General features: G+C 47.8%; 3 protein-coding genes across 3 annotated transcripts; 2 read left to right on the forward strand and 1 right to left on the reverse strand.

The window, feature by feature from the left end:
• Nucleotides 1-6320: 6320 nt before the first annotated feature.
• On the reverse strand, nucleotides 6321-16035 carry ColSpa_08956 (lovastatin nonaketide synthase mokA; the record flags this gene model as incomplete). The annotated part of the gene is made up of 8 exons (XM_049275168.1): nucleotides 6321-8516; nucleotides 8579-11173; nucleotides 11434-14264; nucleotides 14359-14688; nucleotides 14797-15022; nucleotides 15133-15224; nucleotides 15294-15354; nucleotides 15514-16035. 8 exons carry the CDS (start codon nucleotides 16033-16035, stop codon nucleotides 6321-6323), a joined length of 8853 nt encoding a protein of 2950 aa, XP_049131125.1.
• Nucleotides 16036-16779: 744 nt separating this feature from the next.
• ColSpa_08957 (dihydroML-236B monooxygenase mlcC) lies at nucleotides 16780-18557 on the forward strand (the record flags this gene model as incomplete). Its single annotated transcript, XM_049275169.1, has 4 exons — nucleotides 16780-17139; nucleotides 17207-17378; nucleotides 17473-18075; nucleotides 18136-18557. The coding sequence occupies 4 exons, from the start codon at nucleotides 16780-16782 to the stop codon at nucleotides 18555-18557; spliced, it is 1557 nt and encodes a 518-aa protein (XP_049131126.1).
• Nucleotides 18558-19959: 1402 nt separating this feature from the next.
• On the forward strand, nucleotides 19960-23625 carry ColSpa_08958 (3-hydroxy-3-methylglutaryl-coenzyme A reductase; the record flags this gene model as incomplete). The annotated part of the gene is made up of 3 exons (XM_049275170.1): nucleotides 19960-22339; nucleotides 22402-23267; nucleotides 23293-23625. The coding sequence occupies 3 exons, from the start codon at nucleotides 19960-19962 to the stop codon at nucleotides 23623-23625; spliced, it is 3579 nt and encodes a 1192-aa protein (XP_049131127.1).
• Nucleotides 23626-23961: the final 336 nt, after the last annotated feature.

A 23961-nucleotide genomic window follows, 5' to 3' on the forward strand; every position in this document is an offset into this window, starting at 1 on the left:
AAAAGATAACTAAATTTAATAAAAATAACTATAACTAAAAAAAAAGTAATTCTTAGATAAGTTATTAACTTAATTAATTAAAAGTTCTTTTTATAATAAAAAAATACATAAGAAATAGCTAATTAACTCCTAAACGCATATAATAAGATATATATAAGACCTTAATAAGCAAAGAACTTTATGTAATATATCCTTAAATTAAAAATACAATTTTAACGTTAAATTAACTATTAAGAAGCCTTAGCTAAAGATCTAATAATTATATAAAGCTAGTTTATACTTATATAAAATATAATTATAAAATATAAAATACTTAATAATAATAACGTACATATATAGTGAGTCGCTTATTATAGTGAGTCGCTTACTTCTACTTACCCTCTAGCCATTTATGTAAGTTAATCAAGTAGTATTGTACGAAATTAATTAAAAATACTTATTATTCTCTTTTTTAGAGGTCTCTTATACTACCTGACATATTTATACATTATATCTAGTCTTTCTGTAATTACTATATCGCTAACCACATAATTTACTTCCCTTTATATAAGCCTCCTCTTAATATGTATTTTTGCTTTTAGTATTAATAACCCTTTTCTTTACCTAGATTACCTTTACTTCAGCTATATTAAGGGACCCTCTAAGACGTAGTTAGGTTTTTTTAGCCCTTTAACGCTTACTTAGTATCTTGTTTACTATATAAAGTCTATAGTACTTAGCTTTAATAAAAGCTAATTTATATATTAATTTACTAATACTTTTAGCTTATAAGTTAATTACTTTATATAAATAGGTTAATAAACTATATTAATAACTAGTAACCCTTTTCTTAAGTAATATAAAGCTTTATATAGCGTTATATACTATAGTTAGTGTCTTTAGGTCCTAGGAGCCTTAGCTACTTAGGTATAAGTTAAATAGTGTTAGCGTCTTTAGCTTAAAATCTAAGCAAGAAATAACTACTTTTAAGTTAAAAGGGATAAAGCTAGCCTATTTAAAGCTAGCTTATATGTTTTCTTTACCTATTAAAGTAAAAAAGGCTACCTTAAAGGCAAGAAAAAAGTTATTTTTAGTAATATATATAATCTATATTTATATTATTTTTTTAATTTCTTTATTATATAATACTTTTAATAGACTAAAATAGTTAATATTAAGAGGCTAGAGCTTATATAATAAATAAAGAGGTATATAAAGAGTAATAATGCTATCTTCTTTATAATAATTGTTAAACTTAGTAGACTTATAGCTATTATAGTTATTAAGGATTAAGAGCTACTTAATACCTTTTATATAAGACTTTATATACTTTTTAAAATGCTATAGCTAATCTAAGCTAATCTTATTTATAGTTTATCTATTTTTACTAAAGTAGATATACTATTAAAGTAAGAATTAGCTATTAGTATACTAAGAGAAGAGGTAATATTTGCTTTTAATAATAACGTATAAAGGTAATACTTAGCTATTTATATATATGCCTTAAATAATAGAAACTTATTTGTAATTACTAGGCTACTTTATATAAGGCTTTTTTTTATAGTTAGAAGTTATAATAACTTTTATATGTAATAGTATTCTTATTAAAAAGCTTATCTTATTAAAATTATAAATATTATTATTATAAATTCTATACTTTATAACTATATTTTATATAAGAGTAAACTAGGCTTATATAATTATAAGATCCTTAGCTAATACCCTCTAATAGTTAATTCTATATTAAAAACATGTCTTTAGTTATAGTTAGTGTTATATAAAGTTCTTTGCTTATCAAGGTTTAATACGTGTTATATTATATTTGTTAAAGAGGTAATTAGCTATATCTTATATATTATTAAGTCATAATAGAAATCCTTAATCGATTAGGTTAATAACTTATTTAAGAATCACTATTTCTTTTAGCTTAGTTATTTTTATTAATTTTAATTATATTTCTTGTTATAGTAGTTGTTTAACGCGTTAGTTACAAAGTGTTATTCTTAGGACGTTATAGATAAAAGTAGCCATCTATATAAATAATTTTATGTCTTTTTTAATAGCTTAGAGTGTAAAGAGAATATAGCTTTTATTTAAAGTAAAACTTATTGTTATACGTAAAGTAAAGCTAAGAGGAAAAGGAAAAGTGTAGAAGGAAAGGGAAGTAGGTAACTTACTATGATAGGCGACTCACTATGTATGTACGTTATCTATAATTTTAATAAGACTAGGTTCTTAATAGAAATACTATTATATATAAAGGTTATTATAATATCTAACTATAAGAAAAGGCCTTATATAAAGTAGCTTAGTAATTAAGAATAGGTTTTTATTATTTAAGGTATAACTATATATAGATAACTAAGTAATATTTCTATATATTATTATAAAAAGTAAACATTACCTCTTCTCTTAGTATACTACTAGCTAATTCTTAGCTATATAATATATTTATTTAAGTAAAAATAAATAAATAATAAATAATATTAGCTTAAATTAGCTATAGTACTTTAATTAATATATAAGGACTTATATAAAAGGTTCTTATTATCTCTTAATCCTTAATAGTTATTATAGCTATAAATTAATTAACTTTAATAAATACTATAAAAATAAAATATTATTATTTTTTATATACCTCTTTATTTATTATAACCTTTAGCCTCTTAATATTAAATATTTAGCTTATTAAAATACTTATATAATAAAAAAAATTTTTATATAAATATAAATTTTATATATTATTAAAAATAACTTTTTTTTTACTTTTAAAGTAGTATTCTTTACTTTAATAAGCAAAAATAATATATAAACTAGTTTTAAATAGGTAAACTTTATACCTTTTAACCTTAAAGTAGTTATTTCTTAGTTAAATTTTAAGCTAAAAACGCTAATACCCTTAACCTTATAGCTAAGTAGCTAAAGCTCTTAGAATATAAAGACATTAACTATAGTACTAAAAGGCATATAAAGTACTACTTCTTTTAAAAAGAAGATCTAAGTATATTAAGGTAATATACTAATACTAATATATAAAGTAATTAACTTCTAGGCTAAAGGTATTAATAAGTTAGCTTATAAGTTTATTATTATTAAGGCTAAGAACTATAAGCTTTATATAGGGATAAAGGTACTAAGTAAACGCTAAAGAGTAAAAAAGATCTAACTATATCTTAGAGGGTTACTTAATACTACTAAAGCAAAAGCACTATAAGTAGAAATAAGTAATATTAATACTAAAAAAGAGAATAACCCTTAAAAAAAGGATTATACAAAAGGTATTAAACTACGTATACAATAATATAGTAATTATAGAAAGTCTAGATATAACACATAAACCTATAAAGTAGTTTAGGATAATAATAAAAAAGAGGGTAATAAGTAATTTTAATTAATTTTATATATTATAGTTTAATTAACTTATGAAAAGGGTAGAAGGGTAAAGGAAGGTAAGCGACTTGCTATAATGGGCGACTCTCTATGCGTGTATATTAGCTAGTTTTTATATACATAATAAGATAAAGTATAAAAAGTAATAGAAGACGCTAATAAAAAAAGATAAAAACTAGACTACTATTTTACCTAATACTTATTTAATATATTTTACCTTTAAAATAATATATTAATAAAAAACAATCAAAAGATGTTAATTAAAGAATTTCTAAATTCCTTTATTATCTATAGTTACACTAATTATATTAACTTTCTATCTAGGCCTCCTAATAGGTTATAAAAAAAAAGAATTAGAGGACTATAGTTTTCTAGGGGCTAGCCTAATTATATAGTTTAAGACCAAACATATCTACTCCACCAGCAGGATAATAACCACGCCCTTTAGAACAAATCCGCCTTTGTCTAAGTTATCTTACCGCATTGTCCACTTCAATAGCTTACTTAACCGGTCAGCCTATGCAATAGGCTAAGGGTACGCTAATATACTTATATTAGTTTACATCCTTGTATATCGTTTACAGACCCTCATAGAGATAGGCAGGGGAACTGGTGGACTGATATCGCTGTATATAGGCCACATAGAGGCTGCAAATTTCAGAGGGGCTACAGATATACCCATGGATTGGCTCTACCCCGCCCTTAGCGAAAATGGGATCAGTTAGCACCTGATGTGATAAACCTCCCATAGAAGCTGTCTGTATATACCGCTTCGTTCGCATTTCAGAGGCATCGTAGCATTATCCAGAGTTCATAGCCAACCACCGACATCTATATTTAATCATCAATAAAGTTTAACCTTCAAATAAGTTGTCTTTATTATCATACGAGCGCCACACCCATATTTATAAATTGCAAGTAGACATGGAAGAGTCCAGCAACGCCATCAGCCAGTTCGACGACCTTCTTGCCTCTTCCTAGTTTCTGTTCGTAGTCTGTAAGTGTACCCGCTCCTTTGGCATATACGTCGTCCCTGTTGGCCTGGATCTCCACGGCAGCCGTCGTGGGGGTGGTTACGTGAGACTTTACTAGTTCTGAATTATACTATGGCAGGCCTTCGCCTCTAGCAGTGTTAAAGATTTACGTCCGCATGTTTACTCGCTATTCACACCAGCAAGGGGGAGATGATAGGTCGCATAGGAATGAGAACGGGGGAATAGGGGGGGACCATCGCGCCTTGGCGGAAGTCTCCCCGGCTCTTGGTAGTGACGTGCAATTCATGTGCACGCCGGGGCAGGGACATTGGGGATTGGATGGGTCTCGATAAGCCATGGACTGCGCTGGGAGGTTGCATTTTGCTTATAGTCCAACAGTGGAGAATACTGAGTAGAGGGCTGGCCAAGCCACGACGTTGGTCGATGTTAGGCTTAACCAATGATGGTAGATGAGATTGTCTGTCACGTTTGGCTGCGATCTACGTGCCGAACGGATCGACAGTGCAGCAGGACGTATGATGGGTGGACGGGACATGCCTAAGCGAGAGCCGGAGCTAAGGCAAGGTGGTTATTCTTGGGCGATGCATGACGCCGACTCAGCTGTCAACCAAAATAAGGCTATCAAGTGGGATAATCAGGTGTTCGTTCGATAGCAAGTTGACTGTTACTGAGATGGCTAGTGACATCAGTCGAATCCATTGAACCGGCGACATCGAGCCCACACGAGCTGGTTACCATCTTGGTCTGTCGGGATGTCATAATAAGAGAAGAAATGCCCCTTCAAAAAAAAAGAGAAGTCTTACTTACCTAGCGGCAAAACTGGACCAAGACCTCTTTTTTACCAATTTCGAAGACGAATTACTCTAAATTAAGCTTCTACCGATCCCCCGCAGGCCCGGTTCCAAGAGATTTGATAGCTCCAATGTCATTCACGGCCGCCGCTCGCCCCCCTCCCTCCCCGGCTCCGTTGTCTCACTCATATTGCCCGGTTTTCCTGCGATCTTGCACCCGTTCGGGGGCCTTGAACCATGGTGGTCCCTGCCATCTTTAAACCTTCGAGGCTGTCAGAGCTCTTGGCATTTCGCAGTCGGTCATAGAGGCATCATTTTCCCGAAGTGGCAGCTCTGCACGATGGGCTTGGGGTCTAGGTTGCAGGGCCTGAGATGTTGCTACTTTAAGACCATTGTGAGTCTGAGCGGAGCTCCTTTCAGTAATCGAGGAAGACCCACAAAGACGCACGCGCATCATCCAGCGAGCGACAAATAGCACTGATAATGCATCCAATTGTGCACGCTCGAGCATAAAAGTGTACCCTGCACTGTTCAAGCGCTTTTACACCAGCCCGCATGTCAAATACATAAGCTGAATAGAAGCATATAGTAATTTGGTTTTTATGACGAATCGCCACTACCAACCAAGGAAACTCCAACTCCAGCCCTTGGGTCCCGTTGCGTGTTCCTGTGATTAATTGGATAGCTGGATCCTGTCATGACTCTCTCATGCTGACATTGCCGATAATAGTTAAGAATTTGCAGGAATACACCAGCGCGTGGGACTTTCAGTTTCACCACGTATTTCGATACGACATTGTGTGTAATGTACAAAGGATATGCAGCATGGGACGTCGAGAGTCGTCCATTTGTCTCTTTGGTGTAGACCTGTTGAACAAAATGCCTGCTATGAATTTCAGAGCCCACTGTGATTCGTAAGTGATGTTTTCAGGTTTTGTTCATCAGAACCTTGACTACCTACCTATCGAATGATGATTGACATCGGGAAAATACATGATTATTTTCATTCACACTATGGCACAAGCCCTTCTCGTTATTTTCATGCTGCCTCTTTAATTGTGATTCATTTATAAATTCTTGAATAAACCCTCCCACTGTAAATGACTCAAATCTGGGGCTGTCCATGTGACCACGCAATTATTCCTCGTCAAACTGACCAATCTATTCAAGCCACGGCCCCCTTAAGAGGCTGGTCCAAACGCCCCTCGTTGACCTTCAGCGCTGGGTTCCGGGAGAAGACAGACAGCACGGACAGGTACGCGTTGGCAATATACTGCGCGTCCTCGGGATTGTACAGCGCACTTTGCAATTTGAATGTGATGAGCGGCGTCTTGCTCGGGTCGTCCGATATCTCGAGCACCACGTCGTACGGCGTGCGTTCACGCGACGCCTGCACCTCGGTGATTTTGGCCTCGCCGATGGCGCCGCTCTCCGCCTGGCCCTGCCGGTAGTCGAACACGGCCTGGAACAGCGGTGCCGCTGCCTCCGCACCCGCCACTGCTCGTGGCTGGGGCGGGAGCAAATCCAAACGCTCGAGCAGGACGCTGTACGGCACCTGGGAGTGCTGCAGCGCAGCCCGCATGTGCTCTTTGGCCGCCACGAGCTCATCCCCAAAGGTGTCGCCCGCTGAGTAGGCCATGCGTAGGGGAAGCAGGTTGGCGAAGTAGCCCATCGTTGCCACGTCCTGCAGGCTGGGCCGGTTCGTGTCGGCGACGCCGACGGCAACGTCGGTGGTGCCGGTCAGCCGGGCGAGGAGCACGTGGAAGGCAGTCAGGTAGAAGTGCAGAGGGCTGGCCTTGTGCTTGCGGCTGCGCTCCTTGACGCGGATGGCGATCATCGGGTTCAGCCGGACGCTGAATGCGTGCTGGCTCCACGCGCCGCCCGCAACCGTAGTGGCGGCGGTGGTGCGCGGCTGGGCCTTGGGTAGGTCCATGACGGGCAAGACGACGGCGAGCGTCTTGTGAAGAGACGTCCAGAAGGAAATGTCTTCGTCCATGCGGCCATTCTCGAAGTCTTGTCGCTGTCGGGCCGCGAAGTCTGGGTACTGTTGCGCCGGGGGCGGAAGCGTGACGCCAGCGTACAGCTGTCCGATTTCGTTAAAGAGGTTCTCAGTGGTTTGGCCGTCTCCAACGAAGCGACTATAGCCGAGGACCAGCAGGTGGTGGTTGGGCGACCATTGGAAGGCGACGAGCTTCATCGTGTCTCCTGCGGCAAGGTCGTAGCTGTGGGCTTCCAACCGCTTGAAGCCTTGCAGAGCAGCTTCTCGATCTACGACCGGGACCTCTTGCAATCGGACCAGCGGCGAGGGCGACGACATGACGGCCTGGATAGCTCCATCTTTGGCGTCATAGAACTTTGTGCGGAAGATGTCGTGTCGGCGCAACATGATGTTCACGGCCCTAGATAGTCGTGTCAAGTCGGTGGGACCTTCCATGAACATGCCGATGGTGGAGTTGAAGATGGTCGGGTCGTCAGCCTGCTGCTGGAGCGTCCATGAGTACTCTTGGGCAAGAGACAGCTTCTCTTGTCGGACAACCACAGATTCTTTTCTATCTTCTTCCACGTCTTCTGGCTCTGTCAGGGGTGTCTCCGTGCCAGATTCCACTTCTGCAGAGGTATCGGACTTGAAGGCGTTGCCCGAGGGTCCGGACGCGTCGTCATCGCTGCTTGAGCCGGACTGAACTAGAGGGATGGCTGAGGGGGACAATCTTTCTGCCGCCTCTGTGGCCAAGTCCATGATGGATGCGCCGCCAAGGACCTTTAGCAACGGGAGATCGAGGTTGAGCTGCTTAGAGAACCTACAAGCCGGAAGATTAGTCTTATCCTGGCACAAGCCGAATAATTCTCGGACAGAACAAACGTACCATGTCCCAATCGTGACTGCTCCGAGAGAGTCAACACCTTGATCTATCAAAGGGCTCGATATGTCAACGACATCCTCCGGAGCAATCTGCAAGGTGCTACGAAGCTTCGTACATAGCCCGTCGATGACAATCTCGCGGACCTCATCTGTGGACTCGGCCATCATCAGTCGTTCCTTGATACTGCTACCCGAGGCTGCCGCATCTTCGGTTTTGTTCTTGTGGTCCTGGAGCATGTAGTACCCGAATCGCGGGTCATCAAAGAAGGGAATGCGTTCCCGATAGACGGGGTCGATGAACGGCACTCCCGTAATGACTTCGATGTCCTGGTCCTTAGGCGCGTCAGGCAGCCCAGCGACGACCGCTTCGGCAAAGAGTGCATGTAGCTCATCCTCTGAAACGGTGTCGAACAAGAAGCGGACGGCGTCAAATTCCTCTTCGCGGCCGGCGCGGGTGACGTAACCGACGCCGTACACGGCACCAATGTCGATTGTTGATCCCTAAAATTTATGTCGTGTCAGAAAATATTCAGGCCAACCTTGAAAAACACTGGTAAACTCACCGCCAACCCTCGCGCCCGTCGCTGCTGGGCTAGACCATGCATATAAGAGTTCGCAGCGCTGTACGCGCTCTGACCGGGGTTGCCCAAAACCGCGACAACGGACGAAAACATGACAAAGAAGTCCAGCGGAGCCTCCGCCAGGGCCTCGTTGAGAATGCGGGCTCCCGTCACCTTCGGCGCTGCCACCATTTCCATCATCTCCAGATCCATGTTCTTGAACAGAATATCCTGGAGCACCAGCGGTCCGAAAGCAAGACCGCCAATGGCAGGCATGCCCGACGCGGTGATCTTGGCGAGCCCGGCGTCCACGGACGGTTTGTCTGAGACGTCCATGGGAAGCACCAGCACATTACCTCCAATGTCCTCTGTCTCACTCAGCCAACGCGCGTCGACTTGCGGGTTGCGGCTGGAGAGGACAACATGGCGCGCGCCATGCCTGATCATCCAGCGGGCGAGGGATCTGCCGAGGTCGCCAGCGAGACCCACGAGGATGTACGTCTTTGTTGACACGAAAAGGTTCTTGGAGTCGATGGGCTTAATCCGCGCGCTGATAGTTTGGCTAGCCTGCCAGTTAATCACCGTCGACATGTCGCAAGGGCCCTTAGAAGCAGTCAACTCATCTGCTGAGATTACAGATGTAGCGGCTGAAGTGGGAATGGCCGCAGTCACTGCTCGTTCAACAAGCTGCCTGTGGTCATTCGTGTCTGGGGCGGAGATAGTTTGTGTCGCCAGATCTTGGGCAAGATGCTCGGCTCGGTATACTGAGCATGTTGACGGGAGGCAAGCAGCAAGGCGGCGGCCAAGGCCAAAGAGACTCTGGTCGGCTGAAAAGTCATACAAAGCCGATAATTCAGGAGTTATCGCTTTAGATGCGAGACCACCATGTGTCTCCTTCTCATGCAAAGTTATCCACTGTACCTGGGATGAGTGCGATACCTCGATTTGCGCCGGCTGCACTGAGGCGAACTTGACAACCACGCCCGTGCTCTTGGCTGCTCGGGCGAGTGCCTCAATGCAGAACTGAGGTGGTTCCAAGATCAAGACGGCAAAGCCAGGAGCGGCTTGTGAAGTGATTTTTTGCGCCATTAGTTCTGCGGCGATGGGAAGTAGAACGCACTGGCTGCCGTCGGCGGAATTCAGGGTGAATACTCGACTGTCAGGTACCGCGACAGTGGATGCGTTGTCCTGTGAGAGAGCAACGACAGCCTTGCCGGAAGCAACATCGGTGCCTTGAACAAGATACAGGTATCCCAGGTTGCCGACGCGGATGGACTTGACGAGAGCGAAGCGGACAGATATCTTGACGAGAGAAGGATTCGCCTCGGTGCTGCTGCACTCCAAATACGCATCCCCATTCGTCCTGCATAAGCTCACAGGGCAGTTGCTCAAATCAACGTCGGCCAAAATAGGCCGCCTCGTCGAGTTGAGCCGGTCGTTTCTTGCCATGTCGTGCTTCAGGCGAGGGACCATAAGTCGGCCCTGTGACAGGTAAATCTCGGGCTCTTGAGTCCATACCAAGCGGTCTTCTTGCCAGTTTGCCCCATACTCGAGACGAAGCAGTTGTTCGGCCAGGAGGTCAATTCCGAGGCTGTCGAGGCGATCTACATCGAGGACCTGGGTGGAGACGTCGGGATGTTCGAGGCGCACTGAGCGAAGTAGGCCGATAACCATGGCCTGGTAAGGGTGTTCAACCCAGGCATTCTCCGTGACCCAAAGAACATGGGCGGCATAATAGAAGATGGATTTGATAGCTTCGAACTTGTCCTCGTCCAGACCGACAAATAACGCATCGTCCAATTCGGAAAGAATTAGGAATGAGGACTTGGGCTCCAGGTCAGTCTCATGAATGTCTTGCATTCGCTTGACAAGGTTGAACCGGCGATGAGGCAGCATCTGCTGCAGCCCACCAATAACGTTATCCATCCAAGGAGAGTTGCCGCCAATGATCACAATTGCAGGATGCGTGCTCTCTGTCAGTACAGAGAGCGGGCTGTCAAGTCTAGATATGTGGTTGTTGATGGCGTGCGTACTGAAGCACGAGTTGGGAAACAGCGCGGCATCGCGATCAAGAGTACGGGAATCGATACCCGAGAATCCAGTCTGCTTAAGAACCTCGTCCCACTTCTCGAAGCTCACAAACGGTTCCCAAATACGGCCTTCGTCTTGGCCTGCCCACCAGTCTGGGAACAGGCCGAAGATAAAACCAAGACGAGCGTGCTCGCGATGCGTGAGCTCCATCACAACAACGTGGCCGCCGGGTTTGAGGAGCTTCCTGACGTTTGCCATAGATTCCTGGAGATTTGGCGTGGCGTGCAAGATGTTGGAAGCAACGATCAGATCGTATTGGTGCGGCTTGAAGCCCTGCTCCTCGGGACTCTGGCGGATATCCAGCGTGCGGAAGTCCATACGATCCTCGTGTTGAGCAAATGTTTCACGCGCCTTGTCGAGGAAGCTCGAAGAGATGTCGGTGAAGGTGTAGGTGTCGAACGCGAGCTGCGGCGAGCCCAGAACGTGCTTAGTTGCGCCGCCGGTACCAGCACCAATCTCGAGAATATTCATGTTCTGATGGCGGTGGGCAATCTGAGACACTAGGTCCTGGAAGTATAATAGAGAAGGGCCGAAACTGCGGGGGTTGGTGTAGAATTCGGCAAGGAGGCCATCGTGTTCCATCAGTTGGAAGGGGTTGCGGGTACCGTGAATAATGATGTCAGTGAGGTTTTCGCCTACTCGTTGGATCAAACGGAGATGCGGATGATGAGGGTACCTGAGATAAATAATCAGCATTCATAAATCATTGAAAAGGCTTCGGAATGATTCTTATAAGGGGTTTCAAGGGGTTGGGATATGTGGCTCACGTACTTCTCGCATTTTTTTGTAATGTCATCGTGAGCGTCGGTCTCCCATGACGCATCATACCATGAATGGAGGCGCCCATCTCTCGTTTCAACTAGGATATGCTCGAACCACTTGATCTGTTGTTGATGATAGGGAGCGGCATGGAGTGTGTCGTCCTCGGTAATCTGTTGCAAGAAAGTCCTGGCGTAGAAGAAGACGGCGCGCTCCATTAGAGGCATGATGATCTTGTCATCCTCCGTTGCCCAGTGCCGCTCATCATCCAAAAGCTTCTCGGGGACAAGCGGACCCCAGACCCATTTTGAGAACATACGGTGGTCGTCGGCAGCAGACGGGGGCGTGAAGGGCTTGAACACAATGCCATCAACCTGAAACAGGGTGGCTCTTTCCTGGCTGAGTGTATCGCTGGCCGGCACGAATACTTCAATATCACCTCCAATGGCTTCACTAGTAGACGTCCGTACCGATGAGTTGAAGGAGACACTTCCAAGACTCTTATTGTACAGTGAAGCACATAAAGATGGCACGACAGCGACGCGCTCAATACTAGTGGGTACGTGAAGCGACCTTAGTCGCTTATCTCCTGGCGATGAATATGCGCCAATAACTGTCTGAAAAGACAAATCCAGTGTCGCCGGGTGCAGAACAACGGAACGGTCACCGTCGAGGCATTTTGGGAAGCCCATGGTACCGGTTGTCTTACCGTCAACGCGCTTCATGTTGAGAATGTCGCGGAACTCCTTGGAGTACTGGTAACCGATGCTCGCGAGTTCCTTGTAGAATGTATCGAGATTGATCTTGTTCATGTGCGGCGGCTCCTCCTGTGCAGGAGGCAAGGCCTGTCCAGATGGATTGGCGGGAGCAAATGTAACGACAATCTGGCCCCTGGCTGAAGAGGAGAGACTGTTCTCCTTAGCTAGGCAAGAATCGATGTTGAAGTTGAGCACGATTCGACTAGAGTTGGAAGTCTCGGACGTGACAATGTCTGTCTTGAGAGAAAGTTCCACTGAACTGTTTTCGTCTTCGAAAGTGATGGCCTTGTCGATGCTCAACTGTAGTACCTCCAGCAGTTGCACTTCGCGACCTGAGGCAACATGAAGGGCAGCTTCCATGGCCATGATTACGTACCCCGCACCTGGGAAAACCGTTTGCCCTTGCAGTCCATGGCCGTCGAGCCACTCAATGTCTCGTGGCCTGATGAAGTTGTTCCAAAAAAGTGACGATGAAGTACTGTCGGCTGACAATTTGCCCAGTAGAAAGTGTGGTCTGTCGCCGTGAAGGAAGGCCTTTGCGCGACGCGACACCGCCCAGTATGACCGCGAGTGGTCCCATGGGTACCGCGGGAGCTCTTTTGCCAAACTTCTGTCCACCCCCCTTGGCGAGACCTTGGTGATGAACCCCGGAACATCTAAGCAACCCGAGCCGAACAGCTCCCAGAGATGGCCTAGAGCTCCCGCAAAAGCGTCGACGTCGTCGCCCCCGCGTTGCATGCATCCCGTGTATGGAAGCTTGATGCCTGCGCTCGCTTGCATGGTTGAGAGGGCAGGCCCCTTCAGGGCTGGATGTGGGCCGACTTCAATGGCGACATCGAGTTGAGCAGTGTTTTCATCCATGGCGCGCGTGAGTGCTTGCGAGAAGAGGACCGGCGAGGTCAGGTTATCTTTCCAGTAGTCACTGACAGCGTCACTAGCAGTCATGACTTTGCCCCCATGGACGGACGAATACCAGACAGGGGAGGAAGAAGATGGCGTATCTTCGATGAGTGCCGAATAGCCGCATGCTTCCATGGCCTGTGAGTAATGAGAGGCACAGGGGATCATGTGGTGTGAGTGATAAGCCTTGTCCACCTTAAGTAAACGCGCAAACTTGGACTCGTCCTCGAAGACCTCCCGCATCTCTTGGATGGCATCCTCGTCGCCTGAGAGGGTCACACTATCCGGAGAGTTACTTGCGGCGACGCAGATACGGCCCTGGAATGTGTCGAGGGCACAAAGTTCTAGGGCGTCCGTGTAAGAAGTGCCTGCGGCGAGCATGGCACCCTTGGCTCCAGTAGGTGATGCGGCAAACGCGGTTGTCACGACGCCGCGCAGGTGCGCGATGCGTATTGCCTGGGTAGCAGTGATGAAACCTGCAGCATATGCGCACGCGATCTCGCCAGAGCTGTGGCCCACGACGGCTTTGAAGTTGATGCCAGCGGCAGCGAGTAGCCGGATGAGCATGATCTGTACTGCGGTGCACAGGGGCTGAGAGAAAGCCGCGTTCATGACGTTGGACTCGGAATTTTCACGCATCATCTCGTCGTAAAGCGTCCAGCTTGGTCTGTACTCCTGCGGAAGACTCCTCAATGACTCGTCTAGCTCCGCGATGATCGCCCTGGCAAGTGGGATCTCGGACACCAACTGCTTGCCCATAGAAGGCCACTGTGCTCCCTGGCCAGTGAAGATGCCGAGGATGCTGGGATTACTTCTAAGATCTGAGGTCGCCACCGTTAGACCTTCTCTGGCGTTGATACTGGCAATTTCCCTCTCAAGGGCAATGCATGCTGTCTCTGGGGTGTGGGCGCCGACAATGGCGCGGCGCACGTTGAGCACGGAGCGGTTGTGTAACTGGGTCCAGGTTACGTCCCGCATCTCAACACCTGGGTTTTCTTTGAGGAACTGGATGAGGCCTTCCATGGAGGCCTTCAATGAACGCTCTGACTTGGCGGAAAGTACAAGCGGAGTGGCGCATAGTGCTGCGGAGCTGCTCTTCTGACCTTCCTGGAGCGCGCGGCCGGGAATTTCTGCGGGTGAATAGTTCTCGATAATGGCGTGTGCATTTGTGCCGCCAAAGCCTAATGCAGCACATCACTAAGTTAGCCATATTCAGGTAACAGCACCCCTGAGTCGGCCATAATTCCTCGCCAACATGTTAAAGCTTCCACGTACCAAATGAGTTGACACTTGCTCGCCTTGGCTGGCCTGGAGCTAGAGCGGGCCATGGCTGTGCCTCTTTGATAATACGCAAGTCCTGATAGTAAGGTGCAACGCGAGGACTGAGATTCTCGAACAGCAGGTTCGGGGGTATGACGCCGTGCTGCACGGCCAGGGATGCTTTCATCAAGCCTGCAATACCAGCCGTTCCCTCGGTGTGCCCGATGACAGTCTTGACGCTGCCAACGTACAGCGGGTCTTCGTCGGTCGTGCGCTGTCTGTGGCCGAAAAAGGCTGTTGATATGGCTTCGGCCTCCTGCGGGTCACCGGCCGGTGTTCCAGTTCCTACAATACAGAAAATTCATCAAGTAAGTACGAGAGGTTTCAACTCCTCAAGGTATTACCATCGGATGGCAATCCTATAATGTGGAGTGGGGAACAAGAACTCCTTACCATGCGCCTCGAAGAACTGACAACGGTCGGTGGGGTTCTCGAGATTGAGACCTGCCCTTTTGTACGTCTCACGAATGAGAGCTGATTGCGCTGCGTTGTTTGGCATCGTAATACCTGGCGTGCGGCCATCCTGATTGACGCCTGTCTCGCGTATGATGCATTCGATTTGGTCACCGTCTGCGAGCGCTTGGCTTAGCGTCTTGAGAACAACACAGGCGACACCTTCCTATGGGTACGAGATAAATCAAAAGAGTCAGCGTTTGAAGAATTATTAAACAGATGAAGACTGTCTTGAAAGTATAAGGGGTGCAGAGATGCACATATTCGTCGACTTACACCTCGTGCGTAGCCATCAGCTGCCGCATCCCACATGCGAGACCGACCAGTTGGAGAAAGCATGTTCAACTTGCTTTCCAAGACATAAGGCACTACAAGAGCCATGTAAGTCACAGATTCCTATCCATGTATCAACATAAGGAGTGTATTGATAGACGTACTGGGATCGAGGATCAAGTTGGCGCCAGCCGCCACAGCGATTTTACTCGAACCACTTCTCAACTGTTGTACGGCAAGATGAACAGCAACCAGTGATGATGAACATGCTGTATCCAAAGTCATCTAGTAACGTGGTCCGAGTCAGTATAATTATAAGCAAGAAACACAAATGTTGTTATTGTGGTTGTCAAACAACTTGTAGTACTGCATCTTCCAACTTACACTTGGCCCATGCCAGTCAAAAAAGTATGACACCCGATTAGATGCAATACACAACGAAATGCCAGTCGCAGTGTGCGTCGGAACGTTGTTCAAGTCACGCGTGATGTTCGTTTCAAAGTCATGCGTCATCACGCCAACGTAGACGGCTGTGGAACTGCCTGCGAGGTTCTCTACTCTCAACCCCGCCGAAGCAATGCCCTCGTATACCGTCTCCAGGAGCAACCGCTGCTGCGGGTCGATAGCCTCAGCTTCGTGTGGCTGGATATTGAAAAAAGATGGGTCAAAGGCGTGCGTGTTGGCGGACAGAGTATACGCATGCACCGCATTGGTCCGCCCCTGGTGCGTCCCGTCTGGATGGTAGAAGGACTCAATATTGAAGCGGTCTTTGGGAATCTGGCGCTGGAGATCCGTAGGCGCCTTGAGTTCGTCCCATAACTTGGATGGCGTGTTGATACCGCCAGGGAAGCGGCATCCGGACCCAATCACGGCTATGGGCTCATTTGGTATTGTAGGGGGTACCATGTTGTAGTGAGGGCGGAGATAGTAGAGGGAAAAAGGCAATCGTGCAAATGAGACCCTGAAGCTTTGGATGAAATGATTGGCCTCGTACTGCTATGACTCTGGGATGTTGGATGAGAGGCAAGTGCGGTGTTATCTCAGCATAAATTTAGAAGACCGTGCCACCATTTTTTATGTATCTCACGTAAATACTGTCTGTAGGAGGATCCGTTGTTTCCAGATCGATGGACGCCGAAATGGTTTACGTCGCAGGTTTCGGGCTGAATATCGAAACAGTTCTCCTGGAGCTATCCACAAAGGGGTCGGCAATTCGGTGTTAGTCCAAATCCTTCGCCTAGAGGGCCATCAGAAGCCTACATGTGCAACCAAGTGAAGACGAACAGCGGCTAACATTGCGCGGGCTGGTAGTTCCGTCAAGAAAAAGTTTGGGGCAATGCATTCGGTGCGAACTTTGACCCACTAAGTTCGGCGGGGCCGTATACAGAGTTCGCGTGCATGAAAATCGCCGTATAAACCCGTACCATATTCGGCGTGCTTCGGTGTTCACCACATACCGTAGCCTTCAATGCACAACATATGAATCCAACAGGATAGAAACGGTGCGTTTTACCGCAAATCTCCTGATGAAATCAGAACCATACAAGTGAATAACCGGTTGTCCTTAAATTCCACCAACTTCGCAACTTTGTGAACACAGTTTCAGTCCTAGACATCCTCACCTGCAGAGAGATACTGAGTCGCGTGACGATGAGTACTGTAGGAATCGTCGACAGTGTTCGGGCACAACTAGACCCGGTTGTGCCCACCAGACCTCTGCCCTATCTCGCCACAGTCTTCCTCTTCATCATCCTCGTTTATTCTCGCCTGGGCCGAAAGTCCAATCTTCCTTTTCTCAACCCCAAGGGAGCTTTTGATCTCACGGGCAACCAGATTAAGAAGGAATTTGACACGGAATGCAAGGGAATGCTGTCAGCTTGGTTCGTTGCGAATCCAGACAAGGCCGTCCGTCTTAACTGCGACACTGGTACTGCAACTGTTCTGCCCCCAAAGTTCGCCGTCGAGGTCTCCAACGACCGCGGATTTGACCTTTTCGAATTTCTCAAAGATGTATGTTGTATAATCGCGGTGGGCTCGAAGTCTCACGCGACGCGTGTGCTAACCAACTCTACTCTAGGCCTATCATGTCGGCCTCCCTGGCTTCGATGGTTTCAAGGAAGTTTGTCAACCGGCACATTTAGTGAACAGCGTTATCCAGAAGGACCTTACCAAGGCGTTGCCCAAGCTCACAAAACCTGCCTCGGAAGAAGCCGGTGCGGCCATTGATAGAATTTTCACAGATAAGAAGGGTATGATTATCGTTGAGGGAATCGTCATTTATTCCTCTCCCAGAAAACATTTGTGTACGTCACAAATGGCGACAACTGCTGATAATGTCCCCAGATTTTCACCCCATCCCCCTTGGAGACGCCATTCTGCAAGTCATCACCTGCACTACTTCGCGCGTGTTTCTCGGTGAGAAGATATGTCGAAACGAGGAATGGCTCAAGACTGCCAAGGCCCACGCCGCAGGCGTCTTCACCGCTGGCTACGAGCTGCGTTTATGGCCCGCACCCATCCGCCCCATAGTCCACTGGTTCCTGCCCAAGTGCCGTGAGGCACGCGCGCAGGTAGACAGAGCTCGCGACATCATTATGCCCGTTGTGATAGAGCGGCGCGTCGAGAAGGCCCAACTAGAGGCGTGTGGAAAGTCCGCGCCCGAGTATAACGATGCCATTGGCTGGTTCGAGCGGGCGACCAACGGCAATAACTACGATCCTATCGGCGCCCAGTTGGCGCTCTCCTTCTCGTCCATTTACACGACTACCGACATGGTCTGTCAAGTCCTTATCAACATCGCGCAGCACCCTGAGATTCTGGAGCCGCTTCGCGAGGAGATACGTACCGCCATAGGTCAGAACGGGTGGCAGAGCAACTCGCTGTTTAACATGAAACTGCTTGACAGTGTCATGAAAGAAACACAGCGCCTGAAGCCCATCGAAAGTGGTAAGCCATACGCCCATTGTTCTTTTCATTGCGACCGCCACTGATAGGACTTTGAAACAGCGCTTATGCGCAGCCTAGCTGTCACTGACGTAAAGCTGAGCGACGGGACAGTGGTGCCCAAGGGCGACGTGGTAGCCGTCGCCTCGCACCAAATGTGGGATCCCGAGACGTACCCCGACCCTGAAAAGTTCGATCCTTACCGCTTCTACCGCATGCGTCAAGAGCCTGGCAAGGAGGCCACCGCGCAGGTGGCTAACACAAGTGTCGATCAGTACGGCTTCGGGCTCGGTCGACGAGCTTGCCCGGGCCGCTTCTTCGCGACCAACTCTGCAAAGATTGTTTTGACTCACATCTTGATGAAGTACGACTGGAAGTTGCAAGACGGATTCCTGCCAAAGCCCGTGTATCGTGCTTTCGGAGTCCGATTTGACCCCGGCACAGTTCTCGAGGCGAGAAGACGCGAGGTGGAATTTCAAGTTTAGACGGGCTGTGTGGTTATCTCAATGGGCGTGTCCACTACGTTACTAGTGCTATTGACCGCGCCCCTGTTACTCACAGCTCTATAATTTTACGAGTTCCCCCACATTTTGCTGTTTTCCTCGTTTGCTGTTTCGCAACAATTGCAACAGACTCTCATTGTAGTAGATCTTAGACAAATATGATGGGTGCAATGGTGTGGCCCATATTGATGGGATCAATATATTTGATCCATCAACCAGTCTATTTGTTCACAAGCATGTGCGTGTATGCAAATGTGAACAGATAAAAGCGTTGGCTGTGGACCGAATGAAGAAAGGGACGGCAATGGCGAGCATCAGTTCTGGATTCCTAGTAGTTCTATCACACATATTTGATTTTCTTCCATAATGTGCACCTGAACTACGATACCGACTGCAATCATTGAGTCATCTCACGTATTCGAGCATTATAGCCTTAATTCGAGAATAATCTATTGACTGTCACTTGAGGCAAGCTACATCCCACCAGAGGCTAGTTGTTAAATGAAATTATTTCTCAATCAATTAATACACATTACACTCTATCAAGTGTCGATTGAGCTTGGCTTCCATGTTCTTGCATTGGCTTCAAGTGGTTGTCACCAAAACCATATTGTATGGGGCGGCTTAAATTAGTCTCACTGGGCTTTATATGACCTCAGTTGCGACAGGTCTGACAGGTTGGCCGAGAGTGGCACTTGGCACTAAATACCCTTCACCTTGGAATCTCGACATATGATTTGCGTAAATCACCAACTTTTTTCTACCAACGAGCTACCTGCATTTTTCGGCGTTACACTGCATACAAAGTTCGGCGTTATTCGGCACGTAATATGCGGCGTTATACGGCGTGCTACTGTTGACCCTGGGAACAACGGTGCCGAGATATCCGTGATACTGCGGGTGTGCTGGGGTATTCAGAGCCATCGTCTAAGAAAGATTTCTGATCTAACCGTACCGACAGGGGCGTTTCCATGACCAATACATAGCCACGATATCCAGACCACGGACTCCTCCTCGTGTGGGCATTTATGAAAGGCTATGCACCTTCTCATCCGCCCAACGGGGACCGCTGTGCATTTGAAAGCTGTCAATCTACAGGGATCGCGAGTGAATCACGGCAATTAAGCGGTCGAGGAATTTGCAAACACAGAAGCAGTTCGGATTGGACCCACCCTCTTTTCCAAAAACTTGCCGTTATGCGTGCTGTCCCGTAGGAGAACCAGCCGTAAATCGCCCATCAACAAAGCTGGAGGATTCTACTTCCAATCTATCTTCCTATTCTCCAAAGTTCTGGGTGGCAGATGACGCCCTCTCTGTCCTTGATTGTTTTCCTGTCTGCCTTTCAAAACCCCAAATCGACGGTTTCCGTAGGAAACTCCACGCCATGAACAGCTCGGGTGCCTACGCCCGGAGGGGAAAGTCCTTTCAGAATTCCAACGCGTCGTGGCTGAACAAAAAGGTCACTCCCTTCCTGCAGCTGCTGCCTCGGTTGACGTCTGTCCATCCAATCCCAGTGGTAACCTTTGTGGCCCTCCTGGCGAGCTTTACCTACATTGTCCTTCTCGAAGACACCCTGAGCAGCGGTGCTGATGGATTTGCTGTCAACAGCACGCAGACAGACTGGTCGTCCCTGACACGAGGAAGTCTGCGGCTCCAGGCGGCTCCAGACTCGAATTGGACGTGGCGTGGCGACGATTCCGAGCTTCCCTCTCCTGAAATCAATCATCTTGCACTCCTAACCCTCGATTTCTCTGGTTCCGTTCCTGCGAATGCGGCATCCATCTCCGACATCCAGAGGGAAATCGCCGCCTCCGTGACGCCACTACTACCCAGCTCCCATTCATCCATCATCGACGCGCAGGACACGACGCTGTCTTTCTCTGTTCCGTACCACCAAGCGCCCGGGCTTCTCGCCGCTCTATGGGAGATACGAACTGGCAGAAATAAAATCACGGGCACAGGAAATGGCGGGCTTGGGGAGAAAACTTGGGCCATGAGTGTCGCGGGGTCACATAACCAGGGCACCGGCCGCAGCACCACTCGCGTCAGTGTTACGGAATGGGTTCACAACGCTTATTACGAGTTCATGGACATCCTTAAGTCCACCCAGGCCCTCGATATTGTTTTCATGGCTCTCGGGTACATATCAATGATCCTGACGTTCGCATCCCTCTTTCTTTCAATGAGGAGCCTGGGTTCCAAATGGTCGATAGCTGCAAGCGTTTTGATCTCGTCGTTTTTCGCCTTCCTTTTCGGCCTCCTTGTCACCACCAAACTCTTCAACACTCCAATCACCGTGCGTCTCCTCTCCGAAGGCCTGCCATTTCTCGTCGTTCTCGTCGGCTTTGAGAAAAACATCCTGCTCACGCAGTCCGTCCTATCGCACGCAATCGAGCATAAACAGTCTAGAGGACCTTCAAACGAGGCCCAATATGCTATCGAGACTTCCATAAAAGAGAGAGGGTTCCAGATCGTACGGGACTACGCTCTAGAAATCCTAGTGCTGACTGCGGGCGCGTTTTCCAACATCCAGGGGGGCCTCCAGGAGTTTTGTTTCCTCGCAGGGTGGATTCTGTGCTTTGACTGCATTCTTCTCTTCCTCTTCTATGCTCCGATTCTCTGCATCAAGCTGGAAATAAACCGCATCAAGCGCCACATCGACATCCGAAGTGCTCTCGAGGATGATGGAATCAGTCACCGAGTCGCCGAGAATGTTGCGCGCAGCAGCGACCCAGGAGCCTTTACCATCTTTGGACGACAAATCAGCAGCATACGAAATATTCCCAATCTCAAGATTCTCTTGGCAGGATGTTTTGTACTGGTCAACCTTGCCAACCTGGCTTACATGGCATCCATTGATGGCACAAGCTCCCTGTTAACCAGCTTGCCTCTGTGGTCCCATAGTCTGGGCAGCAGCGTCAGCACACACCTATCTGTTGATCCTTTCAAGGTTGCTCCTAATGGGTTAGATTTCCTCCTGAACGCAGCGAAGTTGAGCGACCAGGGGTTGGCCGTCACTGTGCTGAGGCCTATAAAGTACGAACTGACGTACAATTTTGATCAACCCGGCTCCGGTCAGCCTGGCGCCAATCTCAGCGGCGTTGATCTTCACAATGCTGGCAGAATCGTGGCCGGTAGTCTACTCAGCAGCCTTGAGGATCCTGTACTTCACAAGTGGATTATAGGCGCGCTCTCCCTCAGTATCGCTTTCAACGTCTACCTCTTCAACGCTGCAAGATGGGGCATCAAGGACGACCCAATTGCGGACAATGAGACCTCTCTCGATGATGTTGCCCCTCGAGCTGAAAAAACAAGATCCAGCGATGATTTTGCATCAGCTCTCACTCCTACTGAAACGGAAGACGAATCGGAGTTGCCCATGGAGCCTGCAGAGTCCAGTGCTGCAGGGCAAGCACTGCTTACAGCTCCCAATGAGAATATGCAGGCAACGCAACGCACGGAAAAGGAAATGGTTGATATGCATCGGGCCAAGCGTACACACGAGCTTAGCGATGACGAGGTCGCGGCGCTGTCGCTGCAGGGGATGATCCCGGGCTACGCCCTGGAGAAGACTCTGAACTTCGATTTCCGCCGCGCAGTCAAAGTCCGCCGAAACATTATTTCCCAGACCAAGGTAGCCGCAAACCTCACCTACCTGCTCGAGCAATCGAAGCTTCCTTACAAAGACTATGACTGGTCTCAGGTGTTCGGCGCCTGCTGCGAGAATGTCATCGGCTACATGCCGATACCCCTCGGCGTCGCTGGTACGTGTTTTCATTGCTCCTCCCGGTGCAGAATTCGCTCAATCTGATGAAACGAATCTTAGGGCCTCTCATAATTGACGGGAAGAGCTACTTCATCCCCATGGCGACCACCGAAGGCGTCCTTGTTGCCAGTGCCAGCCGCGGCGCTAAAGCCATCAATGCAGGCGGCGGTGCCGTGACGGTGTTGACCTCTGATGGCATGACGCGTGGACCATGTGTGGGCTTCAAATCTCTCGAGCGTGCCGGTTCAGCGAAATCTTGGCTCGACTCTGAAGACGGCCAAACGACAATGAAGAAGGCATTCAACTCGACGAGTCGGTTTGCCCGCCTCCAGGAGATGGACTCGGTACTTGCGGGCACAAATCTCTTTATTCGCTTCAAAGCATCAACGGCCGATGCTATGGGCATGAACATGATTTCAAAGGGTGTTGAGAAGGCACTCTCTGTGATGAAGGACACGGCTTTTGAGGATATGGATATTGTGACGCTTACGGGTAACTACTGCACAGATAAAAAGGCATCGGCGATAAATTGGATCCGGGGCCGGGGGAAGAGTGTCGTGGCGGAGGCGGTCATTCCCAGCGGTGTTATCAAGGCCGTCCTCAAGACGGATATTGACTCATTGGTAGATGTTTTTGTCAACAAGAACATGATCGGATCCGCCATGGCAGGTTCTATCGGAGGCTTTAACGCACAGGCGGCGAACATTGTTGCTGCCATTTTTATTGCGACGGGCCAAGACCCAGCACAGGTGGTGGAGAGTGCAAACTGCATTACCATTATGAAGAGGTATTTTGTTTTCAGGTTCATTTATCTAGTGGTGGATCGCCTGTATACTGACTCGAATGGACAGAATGGGCGACTGTCTGCATATCTCTGTGTCGATGCCTTCAATCGAAGTAGGAACCCTTGGAGGGGGTACAAGTATGTGCCCAGTTTCCCTTTTCTCCCAGTCATACAAATATGACAATATCTCTCCCCTACTCTATTTTATTTTTATTTTTGACTGCAAGAGCTCTAACTTTTGTTCCAATCCAGTCTTAGAGTCCCAGGGTGCCGTCCTCGACCTTCTCGGCGTCCGCGGCCCGCACCACACTCAACCGGGAGCGAATGCTCGTCACCTGGCTCGCATCATCGCCGCAGCCACGCTGGCGGGTGAGTTGTCTCTATGCAGCGCCTTGGCAGCCGGCCACCTCGTGAGGGCCCATATGCAGCACAACCGTTCTGCCGCTCCCACGAGAACAAACACCCCAGCTCCGGCGTCTGGTCTGACCCCCCGAGGCTGAGGAGTAAAGATATTACTTTCCTCTGGGCGAGAAATCTGAGGCTATTCAGTACACTTTAAGCCCTTCATGCCGTGTTCGGGACCGTTTCTGATTCCTCTAGAGACTAGAAGTACAAGCGCAATACGTTGCAAGAAAGAAGTGCCTTCAGAAGAGATGGGGGCAGTCGACGTAATATATGGTGGCAAAGGCCCCTGCAAAACATATAGCACTAAGATCGGCTGCGAAAACTTTCCATTTTCTACTTGAAGCAACGAAGTAAGAGGCATGTGATATTACTGTGATGGTGTAACTGCACGCCCATATGTTGTAGCTAAGCACTGGCGAAATATCCCGGCG

This window comes from Colletotrichum spaethianum (assembly GCF_022836535.1).
Source record: "Colletotrichum spaethianum MAFF 239500 DNA, contig25, whole genome shotgun sequence".
NCBI classification, from domain to species: domain Eukaryota; kingdom Fungi; phylum Ascomycota; class Sordariomycetes; order Glomerellales; family Glomerellaceae; genus Colletotrichum; species Colletotrichum spaethianum.